A 13763-nucleotide genomic window follows, 5' to 3' on the forward strand; every position below is an offset into this window, starting at 1 on the left:
CAGATAAATTGTCAAGATTGTGTATATTAGTGACTGTAAATGCAAAATTGTTTAACTCTTTCACTACTGGGACTTTCAGACAAAATTTGCCAAAAATACCAGAGCATTTAAACAGAAATTTTTAAAGGTTTTTTTTTATTTACCTATCAAATCTATATATATATATATACAACCCAAGGTATTGATCTAGGCCCATTTTGGTATATTTCATGCCACCATTTCACTGCCAAATGCAATCAAATAAAAAAAATGGTACTTTTTCACAAACTTTGAGTTTCTCACAGAAATCATTTACATACTGCTTGTGCAATCATGGCAGAAATGTTTGTAAAAGTTTCTCTGGAATGCTCTTTGTTCAGAAATAGCAGACACATATGGCTTTGCCATTGCTTTTTGGTAATTAGAATGCCGCTAATTGCAGTTGCGCACCACACTTCTATTATTCCTGGCAGTGAAGGGGTTAATTAGGTAGCTTAAAAGGTTAATTTTAGCTTTAGTGTAGAGATTAGCCTCCCACCTAACACTTCCCACCCCCTGATCCCTACCTGATCCCTCCAAAATAGCTCACTCCCCCCCCCCCCCGCCACCCTGGTAACCCCCATCTTAGGTACTGGCAGACAGACAGTCTGTCAGTATGAAGATAATATTTTTTATTTTTATATTTTCTACAGTGTAGGATCTAAACCTTACCCCCCAACCCCCCTGATCCCACCCAAACAGTTCTCTAAACCTCCTCCCTCCCCCACCAATACCTATAAACTGCTTTTGTGTGTGTGTGTGTGTGTGCATATTTTCTGTAGTGTAGCGTCCAACCCAAATCCCCAGATCCCCTTTTCTGTAGTGTAGCTGCTCCATCCCTCCCTGTCCCTTTATTTATTTTTTCTGTAATGTAGGGCCCTTCTACTCGCTTCCGCCTCCCCTGCTGGGCCGTCCACCACCAGCCTCCCACCCACACCTCCTGTTGGCAACAACAGAAGATCAATACAGATGGTGACACACACAGTGTCTCCATCAGTAACGATCAGGCATCTGCCCTCATATGGAGCCGGAGCACCGATTGTGCTCCGGCTCCATATGCGGCAGATGCCTGAAGCTTCAGAATCTCCAGCTCTCGGGTGTAACTTAACAGCCAAGAGTGCTGGAGCTTCCTGAAGCAAAGACGTATGTATATATATATATATATATATATATATGTCTTGCAGTACGATAGGCAAAGTACTGCAAGACATATACGTCCTTTTGGGTAAAGGGGTTAATATGATTTTTTTTTATGATTTTTTTTTTTTAAATGTCTCCTTTTTGCATTATGTGAAGTTTACCATAGGTAAAAGGCTTTCCATATCCACATTCTACTTGTTTGCTGTATTTGTCCAATCAAAGGGTGGATAAAGGTGGAAGGTGAATGTGTAGAAGAGAGAATGGTTTACTAGTGGTAAGAGGGTGGACAGAGTTATCTCACTTTGGACCCAATTATCAAAATATCAGTGGTATGGAGAGAAATCATGCAAAAACCTTTTTTAAGCATTATATTATAATGTATGTGTCTTGCCTTCACACCCAGAATCCTACTTAGCAAGATAAATAGCTTTCAAGCTACAATTTTCTTGGCTTCTTAGATAATTTCACCAGACCAGAGAATCAGGCCCTAAGTGTTCTATTTTTGACCTTAAAGTTTTATTAAATTTAAGCTTTGCCCTTTCTATTATGTATTTTAACGCATTTAGATTCAAGATACAGCAGTGTATTTAGGATTGTGATTTGACAAATTTAGATTATGCTTTGCGTTTCTGTGTAACTTTAACAAATTAGGATCATACTTTGTATATTTCTGTGTATCTTTTACAAATTGCATTGCACTGTTTTTTTGTTCTATGTAAAACAAAAAATAGGAGGGACAGGGGAATTCCAGTGTTTGTCTGAATCTCTCTCACAAATATGATATTCTCTAATTGTTTTACAGTTATAGGTCTCACTGATTTATCTCGCTAGCTGTATGCAGCTTGAGTTTGCTCAAAATTCAAAATACACTTGTTTAACTGTAAGAAAAGTAATTTGTAGGCATGGGTATTCGGATGCTTCCTTTGCATCTGACTGAAGAAGAAGGCGGCTGCTATTGGCAGATTTATTCTTGTGAAAGTGCAATAAGATCTGGATTGCCACAGTTTTCAGTGTGTTGGAATTTCACAAGAAATAATCCGGCTCTGAAAAGAGCTGAACAACACGAGCAGCCACCTTCTTCCGCATTCGGATGCTAATGAAGCACTGAATGCTGATGCCTAGCAATCTGTACTAAACTAGAAGCAAATACAAGTTTAATTGTATTGAAAACATTTCAGTTTAACTTGTATTTGATGGAAACTGAGAAGTTATATCAGTGCCAGTTGCTCCCTTGATAACTTCACTCTCCCTGGTGAAATTCTGTATCACAGAGAGTTTCATTACTTTCTATCGAAGACAGCTCACATTTCTGTGGGACTTACAAGTTCTACCCCTTTTCTTAGAGAATTCAGTGAGATCAGCCCCTGTGAGGTCTGTATATAGGAAAAAGCATAACCACTTAAAATCCTTTTTATAGGGGTCTACAAACTTTAAGCATGAAATAATTCTAATATATAACATTGATACCAGCTTAGAACTCTTGAATAGTCACTATAAGAGTTTCTAATACTAAGAATGTTTTCCATAATCACTGAAAAACAAAATAACATTGCTATTAGTAGTGTATATCTACCCATCAATAGCTTACCTAGTTTAAACTGAAGAATTCCTAGTGGCCCACCATTAAATCTCAAAAAGAGCAGGTTATGGATATCTGTGTTATCTGAATTTTGGATTGAATTAGGAGGGACAGTCCACTGCATCTCTGCTAAGCTGCTAGATACATCAATCCGTTTACTGAATTGTAAGGTGGATTTAGGTGAAATATGTTCTGCCAAGATCTGAGCTCTAATTGGTGACAAAGCCATGTCAAAAAATTGCAGTTCTCCTTGATTGCTGCCAACCACAAATATAGCACCATTAGGGTGCCATCTTATTAATACAGGTAAAAGTTCTGACTGGGCTAGAAGAGTTACCCTCCGATGAGATTCATACAGAACTATTGAAGAATCTTCACAACCAAGAATTAGTTTATCCTCAGCAAGATTCCAGCAGCAACTTATAACTTTGGATCTCAGAGGTATTCTGGTGACTGACACACGTTGAATTTTATTCCTAGCACATTCATAGATGCAGCTGTCAGCCATTGGTTCCTGGTTCAAATTCACATAGCTCTCCAATGTATAGATCTGATACGGCTGATTATTGCTAAAGCCAGTTGTTAGCAAATTTCCTTCAGTGCGTATGCAACTCAAAACCTGAAGAGAAAAAGAAAATAATAAAAATATAAAAATATTGTATTTCATATATTTTTAATCATAAGTTGCATGTCATCTTGAAAGAAAAAATATATGCATGGTTTAACCTTGACCAAGCTTTATGAATCAGAGAAAATGAAAAAAAAAAAAAAAATAATCCACATTTCCCCCAATAGATACAAATTTGTATTTACTCAAAGAAAACAAAATCTAAAATCTCTAACACTAACAACCCAACAAATGCAAGAGTGGCTGTTGAGAGGTGATGCTTTTATGAAACCTAAATAAAGAGCCTTATAAAATATGTACACGGTTTGTAAGGGTTTCCTTTAAGTTACCAGACATATTAAAATTGGCATTAGAAAGCTTATTTGATAGAGGGATATCAACTACATTATATGAATAGGTTCTTTTTTGTGTTTTTATTGTACTCTCTCTTTAGAGGAAAGGGGTTCTGATATAATTAAATGGCAATTGATGACAATGAATTTGATAAAGGCATGAGACATCACCTTGATAAGAATATATCCACATTCTCCACAATGATCACTTGAATATTAGGGAAACATCTGACCCATATATTTCAAATAAGGAGACATTCGATGATACCTAGTGCTGAAGATAATGGCAATATTTAGGGTCATCACCTGTGTTTTACAGATACATTTGAGAAAGCAGATTCCTCTCTTGTAAAAACAGATCTGTAAGAACCTCTGTTCCTGAGATTCAGAGCAGTGAGGAACTGTCATCACTTTCAAGGACTTTGTCATTACAAGTAACAGTTACACCCCAATGTGATATTGTAAACATTTGTTGACAGTCAAAGAGAAAAAATATAGTGAGTATGTATCACCAACGAAAAAAAAGAACATTTTTGTTAAGATATAGGACAGAAATTGCATTAGGCAATGTATTTGCATTCAAACTAAAAACATTTTGTATATGTGCTATACACACCCATAAGGTAAATGGGCTGCATAAGTGGGGTTATCAACAAGCTACTTTACATTCTATACTTTTATAACCAGGGTGGATAAAAATCCATGATTTTTAAAAAGAAAAAAAATTGATTTTTTTATAAATTTGTTTTTAAAAAAAAATGCCTTTGGAGTAAAAATCTATCTAAAGATTCATTCATCATGAAATATAGATTCATTTTTAATTTGTGTCTGCATAAATAACATGTCCCTTCTTCAATGCAAAAAGGTTATAAAATAAACAAACAGAGTTGATAAATAGACCTTAATGGGACATAATCATGAAAGATAACTTTTTGGTTTCCGATAAATCATACAATTTTCCGATTTCAGATTAATTTCTATTATCAAATTTGCTTCATTCTCTTGGTAGCCTTTGCTGAAGGAGAACAATGCTCTACTGGTGGCCTAGCTGAACACATTTGGTGAGACAGTGACAAGCAGCTAGCTAATTTTCTCGTATTATCAATTTTTCTTCGTTATCTTTGTTTGAAAAAGCAGGAATGTAAGGCAATGAGCCAGCCAATCTTTGGTTCAACACCTGGATAGAGCGTTCTGATTGGTGGATAAAATGTAGCCACCAATCAGCAAGCGCAACCCAGGGTGCTGAACCAAAAATAGGCTGGTTCCTGCTTTTTTAAATAAAGATACCAAGGCCTAGATTTAGAGTTTGGCGGTAGCCGTGAAAACCAGCGTTAGAGGCTCCTAACGCTGGTTTTAGGCTACCGCCGGTATTTGGAGTCAGTCAGGAAAGGGTCTAACGCTCACTTTTCAGCCGCAACTTTTCCATACCGCAGATCCCCTTACGTCAATTGCGTATCCTATCTTTTCAATGGGATCTTTCTAACCATCTTCTTCCAAGCGGCATCTTCTATCTTCATCGGATGATGAAGATAGAAGATGCCGCTTCCGATGAGGACCGGCTCCATTGTGAAGACCTCCAGCGCGGACGCAGATTCTATCGGCCAATCGGAATTAAGGTAGGAAAATTCTGATTGGAACCGTCATTCTTCAGTTGGACGTCGTCGGAAGAAGATGGGTCCGCGCTGGAGGTCTTCACGATGGAGCCGGTCCTCATCGGATGAAGATAGAAGATGCCGCTTGGAAGAAGATGGTTGCCGGTCCGGATCTACTCTTCTTCCCGGATAGGATGAAGACTTTGGACCCTCTTCTGGACTTCTTCAGCCGTCGGATGATGGATGTCTAGCCCCCGCTTGGGTTGGATGAAGATATTGGAGCCAGGACGGATCGGTGTGATACCCGGTGAGGTGAAGACAAGGTAGGAAGATCTTCAGGGGCTTAGTGTTAGGTTTATTTAAGGGGGGTTTGGGTTAGATTAGGGGTATGTGGGTGGTGGGTTGTAATGTTGGGGGGGGGGGTATTGTATGTGTTTTTTTACAGGCAAAAGAGCTGAATTTCTTGGGGCATGCCCCGCAAAGGGCCCTGTTCAGGGCTGGTAAGGTAAAAGAGCTTTGAACTTTTTTAATTTAGAATAGGGTAGGGCATTTTTTTATTTTGGGGGGCTTTGTTATTTTATTAGGGGGCTTAGAGTAGGTGTAATTAGTTTAAAATTGTTGTAATATTTTTTTATTTTTTTTATTTTTTTTTATTGAGGTTTTATGAAATGACATACAAGCAAGTTATACAGAAATGAGTTCAAGTACTTAATACATAAAGAAATGCCAGCAAGGTTCTAGACCCTCTCCACCACAGCAGAGGCCACTTTTGGACCCCACAGCATGCAAAATAAAACAGTAGAAGGTGCAATGAAACTAATGAGACCACTTATGGATCTCAACTGAACCTCAGGTTTTATAATATTTTGAGGCTATGGAACATGCTTGAGTATATACGGGTTCTAAAATAGTTTTGGAGCTATAAAACATGCTTGGATGAATGGATATCATGGGAAAGATAAAGAATAAAACATGCTGGAATAAATATAGATTCTGTAATATTTTCAGAGCTATAAAACATGCTTGGGTATATAGATATCATGGGGGAGATAAAGAGTAACTGTATAAACTGCTTTAGTTCATAATGTTTTTAGAGCTATGAAACATGCTTGAGTATACACAGGTTCTAAATTATGTTTAGAGCTATAAAACATGTCTAGTTGAATGGATATCATGGGAGAGATAAAGAATAAAACATGTTTGAGTAAATATAGATTCTATAGTATTTTTGGAGCTATAAAACATGCCTGGGTGTATAGATATTATGGGGGAGATAGAGAATAACTGCATAAACTGTTTGAACTCTGGCGTCCGCCTTACATTTCTGATAGGAATATCATGCGAATGGAGGGAACAATATAGGTGGGGCATACGGAAGGCCAAAACAGCTGAGGGCAAAGAAATATATTGGGAACATTTTATAGCTTTTAAGCAAAAAGTGTTAATTTGTGATTGAAATGGATTCCAGTTCATGTTGAAAATTATTTCTTCCCTTAACAGTAGCGTTGTCCGCAAAACCTATAATATAATAAGCTAGCACATTATGATAACTATCTTAACAATAACAGCAAACTGAGCAGATGGCACCAATCTCTAGAATTAGAAATACAGGGCTCGCTTCCTCGGCCGCAGAAAGCCAGCCCACCTTGTATGAATCAGATAGATGTCAGGTGGTACATAGTGGTGGAATACATAGCGGTGTTGTTACAAATTCAATTATCACTGTTAATATGTAAAAATTAAATTATGTAGGGGATAATTAAAGATTGTCATAGAGATTAGATGCATATAATATCCCCAATGTCAAACACGCATCTGTGCTGCTAAAGGGAAAGGGAACCATATAAACAGGGGGATAAGCAAAAATATTTAGAAATTAAAACGTAAACTTCCATAGAGTCCCCAGTCAGGCCATAAAACTGATCCGTTGTGAACTCAGGGATAGTGTGAAGGAGAATGTTCCATTACCCAACTCCAGTTGTAATTAGAGTATCCAGAGTCCCATATATGTCAGAGCAGGCACCGAGCATCCCCAAAAGCTGTAAGAGGTCGGTAAGGCTGATGATCCCACGATAGAATGATGAAAATAAATGTATAAGAGGGATTTCCCTGTAATCATACCTCTCGGCTGCAACCGCTGTTGTGATGCTTGTGCTGGGGGCTGAAATGGTATGACCGCCATTTACCTGTAAAGTAGTGACACTCATAGTGGCTATCTGAGGCTTCCGCTCCCCAACCGGACCATCACCGCTCTTGGGAGTCAGGCTATCAGTGTCCAAGTCTGTGTGTACCACTCTCAGAGTAAGCGCCGAGTGCTGGGGCCCAAAGCACTACAACACTCACCTGTTGCAGTAGTGTGGTCCAGCCGAGGGTCTAGGCAGAGTTTATGCGTAGTTCCATGGTAGGGAGCCATATGCAAAGACTCGTCAAAATGCTCTCTGTACTCCATGAGCAGGTAGCTCAGCTGTTTTAGGAAAATGGTAGTGCCCTCCATATCTAACCTCCCTGTGAGATGCAAGGCGGGCATGTTGACTAAGGCTGAGAGTACACTTACAGTGATTAGTGAGGTAACACTGCTTTATAACGACAGGTCAATAGAGGTCACCTGCCGGGGGGTTTAGATGCTGTGAAAAGTCCTCACTGTCCCTTACGAGTCCGGAGAGATTCAAAAACAGAAATCTGTAGCCACGAGGGTGGGAAGATGGCTGCCGCCAGTAAGGGTTCAAAACAAAGCTCCGGTCCTGGTTGAAAAAAGTAGCTCTCGAAAGTGAATTTGGTTTGCACCTTCTATTAGATAAAGATCCAAGGAATGTTTAGCAGGTTTTTCAGGCTGCAATGCGATATAAAAAGATATATATTTGCTGTATAGGGACCAGAGCAACAAGCTTGTGCGACTGCTCTCATGGGCTCCGAACTCCGCCCCCCTTGTTGTAATATTTTTCTAATGTTTGTAAACATTTTTTTATTTTTTGTAACTTAGTTCTTTTTTATTTTTTGTACTTTAGTTAGTTTATTTAATTGTATTTATTTGTAGATATTGTATTTAATTAATTTATTGATAGTGTAGTGTTAGGTTTAATTGTAGGTAATTGTAGGTATTTTATTTAATTTATTTATTGATAGTGTAGTGTTAGGTTTAATTGTAACTTAGGTTAGGATTTATTTTACAGGTAATTTTGTAATTATTTTAACTATTTTAGCTATTAAAAAGTTCTTAACTATTTAATAGCTATTGTACCTGGTTAAAATAAATACAAAGTTACCTGTAAAATAAATATAAATCCTAAAATAGCTATAATATAATTATAATTTATATTGTAGCTATATTAGGATTTATTTTACAGGTAAGTATTTAGCTTTAAATAGGAATAATTTATTTAATAAGAGTTAATTAATTTCGTTAGATTTAAATTATATTTAACTTAGGGGGGTGTTAGTGTTAGGGTTAGACTTAGCTTTAGGGGTTAATACATTTATTAGAATAGCGGTGAGCTCCAGTCGGCAGATTAGGGGTTAATGTTTGAATTTAGGTGTCGGCGATGTTAGGGAGGGCAGATTAGGGGTTAATACTATTTATTATAGGGTTAGTGAGGCGGATTAGGGGTTAATAACTTTATTATAATAGCGGTGCGGTCCGCTCGGCAGATTAGGGGTTAATAAATATAATATAGGGGTCGGCGGTGTTAGGGGCAGCAGATTAGGGGTACATAGGGATAATGTAAGTAGCGGCGGTTTATGGAGCGGCAGATTAGGGGTTAATAATAATATGCAGGGGTCAGCGATAGCGGGGGCGGCAGATTAGGGGTTAATAAGTGTAAGGTTAGGGGTGTTTAGACTCGGGGTACATGTTAGAGTGTTAGGTGCAGACGTAGGAAGTGTTTCCCCATAGCAAACAATGGGGCTGCGTTAGGAGCTGAACGCGGCTTTTTTGCAGGTGTTAGGTTTTTTTTCAGCTCAAACAGCCCCATTGTTTTCTATGGGGGAATCGTGCACGAGCACGTTTTTGAAGCTGGCCGCGTCCGTAAGCAACTCTGGTATCGAGAGTTGAAGTTGCGTTAAATATGCTCTACGCTCCTTTTTTGGAGCCTAACGCAGCCATTCTGTGAACTCTCAATACCAGAGTTATTTAAAAGGTGCGGCCAGAAAAAAGCCAGCGTTAGCTACGCGGGTCGTTACCGACAAAACTCTAAATCTAGCCGCAAGAGAATGAAGAAACATTGATAATAGGAGTAAACTAGAAAGTTGCTTAAAATTGCATGCTCTATCTGAATCATAAAAAAAAAAATTGGGTTCAGTATCCCTTTAACTGTGCTAGAAGTAAACTTTTTGCGCGTGTCGGGTTGTGCTCGTATTATTAGTTGAAAGTAAAAAGTTTTCCCTTGCGCAGTAACTCAAAGCGCACAAAAAAACAAACTTAGAATATTGAGTGCGCCATAACCTATTCCCCTATAGAAGTCCACGGAGAAAAAAACACCCCACTCTCGTGCTAACCTGAATGCATATTTCTACATATATCTGATGTAATTTTGGTACAATATATATCTATACCAATATATATATATTTAGGTATAGATATATACAGATATAGGAATATCTATTTATAAATACATAGAACATATGTTGCATAAATATGTAAATCCATATATAAATCCATATGTACACACATCAACATATAAATATATACATACATACAGGGGCGTGTCCGAGCAGCGGCCATGATAGGCAGCAAAACCTTGAAGCTCCGCTATCCTGGCAATTAATAAACAGCATTTATGTGAATACCCTATAAATACAAGCTGAAAAGCTGCAGACTCGAAAACACAACACCGTGACGAGTCAAATGATGTCCCTCTCGGATTATCGTAACTATTACAGAGCGCTACATCGGACTACAAGGGACCGAAGTAAGGCTCAGATCTCTGTCACCTAATATGTGTGTTTACCGCTCTGAGATTTCCTCCCATCCACTGTTCATATTGGCCCTCACCATGTTAACATTGCCAATTATACGACAGATCTGGTATCGGATAAGATGGCTCCCATATAGCCTCCTCCTCAAGGGACTTATAATTGTCAGACATCCTATTATCCACTCATATATATGATGACTCCATAGTTCTATTCTATATTTTGTAACCCAATGTTTCCAGATTACCCTGTTATTTTGCATAGTTTGGGTATGGGTACCTAGTCATAGGGGTATGTAGATTACAATTCTGGAGAAGTGAGAGCCTCCAGACTTACACCTCCGGTACTAATCACACATATGTTTCACCATTTTTTTTTTTAACAATATATGCAAGCGTTTGTGGCCCTGCTATGGGGACTCTAGAGTGCCTGTTGCCCTGTGTGACACAAAATGTATGATTAGAGGCAGATACATGCTATTTTACTCCATTAGATCATAGACTGTAGGATATTGACCTCCTTATATCTGTTATGGCCTATTGGACCTCACAATAAGATCACAGATGTGCCATCACAGCGAGACTTAATTTTAAGGCAGGGATATCTACATCACTCTGGCTACAATTTTATATACATGCGGTCAACATATAAATAGGCTTTTACCTATTATTATTATTATTATTATTATCAGGTATTTGTAGAGCGCCAACAGATTCCACAGCACTGTAAACATAATCGGTGTACAGGATAGCTTTTGTAGGGGTCAAGTGGGTAGAGGGCCCTGCCGAGAGTTTCACTGTTGTAGTCGGCTCTTATGAAGCGATCTGTAAACAGCTGGGCCCATAGGCTTACAATCTAAGGGGTTCAAGGGGAAAGCAATGGCGTTAGGAAAGGTTAGTGTTGGTTGTATGCATCCCTGAATTGTAGAGTTTTTAGGGAGTGCTTGAAGCTATTAAAACTAGGGGAGAGTCTTAAGGAGCGAGGGAGGGAATTCCACAAGATGGGGGCCAGTCTGGAGAAGTCCAGTAAACATGAATGTGAGGAAGTAACAAGAGAGGAGGAGAGGAGGAGATCCTGAGCTGATCGAAGGGGACGGGAGGGAGAGTATCTAGAGACAAGTTCTGAGATGTAGGGGGGAGCAGTGCAGTTGAGAGCTTTATATGTCAGGGTGAGGATTTTATGTTTAATCCTAGAGGCAAGAGGAAGCCAGTGAAGGGATTGGCAGAGAGGTGCAGCAGATGAAGAGCGACGAGTAAGGAAGATGAGCCTGGCAGAGGCATTCATAATGGATTGTAAAGGAGCTATGCGGCAGCTAGGTAGACCAGAGAGGACGGAATTGCAGTAGTCGAGGCGGGAAAGGATGAGAGTTTGGATAACATTTTTGTTGGTTGTATCTTGTGCAAGGAAATGTCTAATTTTAGCAATGTTTTTAAGGTGGAAGCGGCAGGCTTTAGCCAAGGACTGAATGTGAGGAGTGAAGGAAAGATCTGAGTCAAGTGTGACCTCAAGACATCGGGCGTGCGTGGTATAGTTAATGATGGAATTATCAATAGTTATAGAAATTTTGGGGGTGGAGACATTGGAAGAAGGGGGAAAAATAAGGAGTTCAGTTTTGGAGAGATTTAGCTTAAGGTAGTGAGAGGACATCCAAGATGAGATGTGAGAAAGACAGTTAGTGACACGGGTTAGTAAGGAAGGAGGTAGGTCTGGTGCAGAGAGGTAGATTTGGGTGTCATCGGCATACAAATGGTATTGAAACCCATGGGACTTTATTAAGGAACCTAGTGACGACGTGTAGATTGAAAAGAGAAGGGGACCAAGGACAGAGCCTTGAGGTACCCCAACAGAAAGTGGTAACGGGGCAGAGGATGCTCCGGAGAAGTCTACACTAAATGTACGGTTAGTGAGATAGGAAGAGAACCACGAGAGAGCTGTGTCACAGATGCCGAAGGATTGGAGGGTTTGGAGCAGAAGAGGGGGGTCAACAGTGTCAAAGGCTGCAGACAGATCAAGTAGGATAAGCAGAGAGAAGTGGCCTTTGGATTTTGCTGTAAGTAGGTCATTGGTAACCTTGACAATTGCTGTCTCAGTAGAGTGATGGGAACGAAATCCAGATTGCAGTGGGTCAAGAAGAGAGTTTAGTGTAAGGAAATGGGATAGACATGCGTAAACTAGCTTTTCGAGGAGCTTTGAGGCAAGAGGGACTAGGGAAATATGGGGGTAATTGGAAGGGGAGGTTGGATCGAGGGAAGGTTTTTTGAGGATAGGTGTGACCAGTGCATGTTTTAGAGATGAGGGAAATATACCAGTGCTGAGGGAGAGGTTGAAAATGTGTGTGAGTATGGGAGTGAGGGTAGAAGAGAGGGAGGGGAGTAGCTGTGAGGGGATGGGGTCGAGGGGACAGGTAGTGAGGTGGGAGGTCAGTATAAGTGCAGAAACTTCATCCTCATTAACAGGGGCAAAAGAGCTGCATTTTTGGATATTTGGGTTTTGGGTGATCGTGAGGGTGGGAGATTACCTATCCCCCAGGTACCTCCAGCTGAGGCCAGGGTGCTGCGATTACATTAGTCTCTAATTTGATAGACTGTGAATATAGTGTTTAATGTATAAAAGTTACAGTTATTTCTACATCCATCCTTTATGTAGCTGTTCTGGTTTAGCACAACTAATTCCTTAGTGACACACCGCAATCTGATCATTGCTTGAATACTCAGAGTTTAACATATCATCTGCCCCAGCCCCAAGTGCATATATTTCCTACTTTTTCACTATCATCTTCTACAGCAGCTTGGAGATAAGTATATTTTATAAGAGAGTGAGGGACTGTCCACATAACATCAGCTATTTCCTCAGCATGAGTGGGTACAAGCTTACATAAAAGGCTACCACCGACACCCATATATACTTACAACATGAGGAGTTGTAATGGATACTTAGTCCTTAGATATGTTGTTCTAATTTATAGGCTCCACATGCGTAGCAGAGTGGGGGAACATATATTTCTTTCTGGAAGACAACTCAGCAATTGCATAACCTACTAACTAAGACGTTACCGATTGTAAATTGTGGTTTTGCTTTAGCAAATAATAGCAGGTTTTTAGCATAGCGCTGTAAAATCTCCCCTCTCTATACTACCTGTAATTTAGGTATAGGGCCCATACTGAGGTGGCAAGGTTCAATTTCTTAAGCGTTTACGGAGTTACTATATTATATTTTAATACTAATATAGCTAAAACCTGGATTTAAAGCCCATAGATTCCACAGTTTGATACTGACGCTTAGGTTATAAATCTGTCATGTGTCTCCTCATATGACTCTACATAAGCTACCGATGGGCCTTCGTTATACCAGGCAGCTCTTCAGATCTCTACATAATGTCGCTATATATTCCATAACGTGTGAAATGGCTGATGCTTCTTTATATTCTTTGCAATTCTAAATTATTATGTGGTGCATTCACTAAATACATGTTTGCTCTATTACTTTACTATCTGATTGTCTAATGATGAGTCCAAGAGGTACCTTTTAGATGGCCTCATGATACTTACAAATCTGCCCTAATAATT

At 39.3% G+C, this 13763-nt stretch overlaps 1 protein-coding gene across 1 annotated transcript in view; it reads right to left on the minus strand.

The window, feature by feature from the left end:
* The window catches only part of WDPCP (WD repeat containing planar cell polarity effector), a 1247576-nt gene that overhangs the window by 608734 nt on the left and 625079 nt on the right, over window positions 1-13763 (minus strand). The window contains exon 10 of the mRNA XM_053712064.1: window positions 2747-3356. Within this exon, the coding sequence (XP_053568039.1) occupies window positions 2747-3356 (610 nt within the window). The remainder of the gene's footprint in view (window positions 1-2746; window positions 3357-13763) is intronic.

The sequence above is a fragment of the Bombina bombina genome, chromosome 4, assembly GCF_027579735.1.
Source record: "Bombina bombina isolate aBomBom1 chromosome 4, aBomBom1.pri, whole genome shotgun sequence".
Lineage (NCBI taxonomy): Eukaryota > Metazoa > Chordata > Amphibia > Anura > Bombinatoridae > Bombina > Bombina bombina.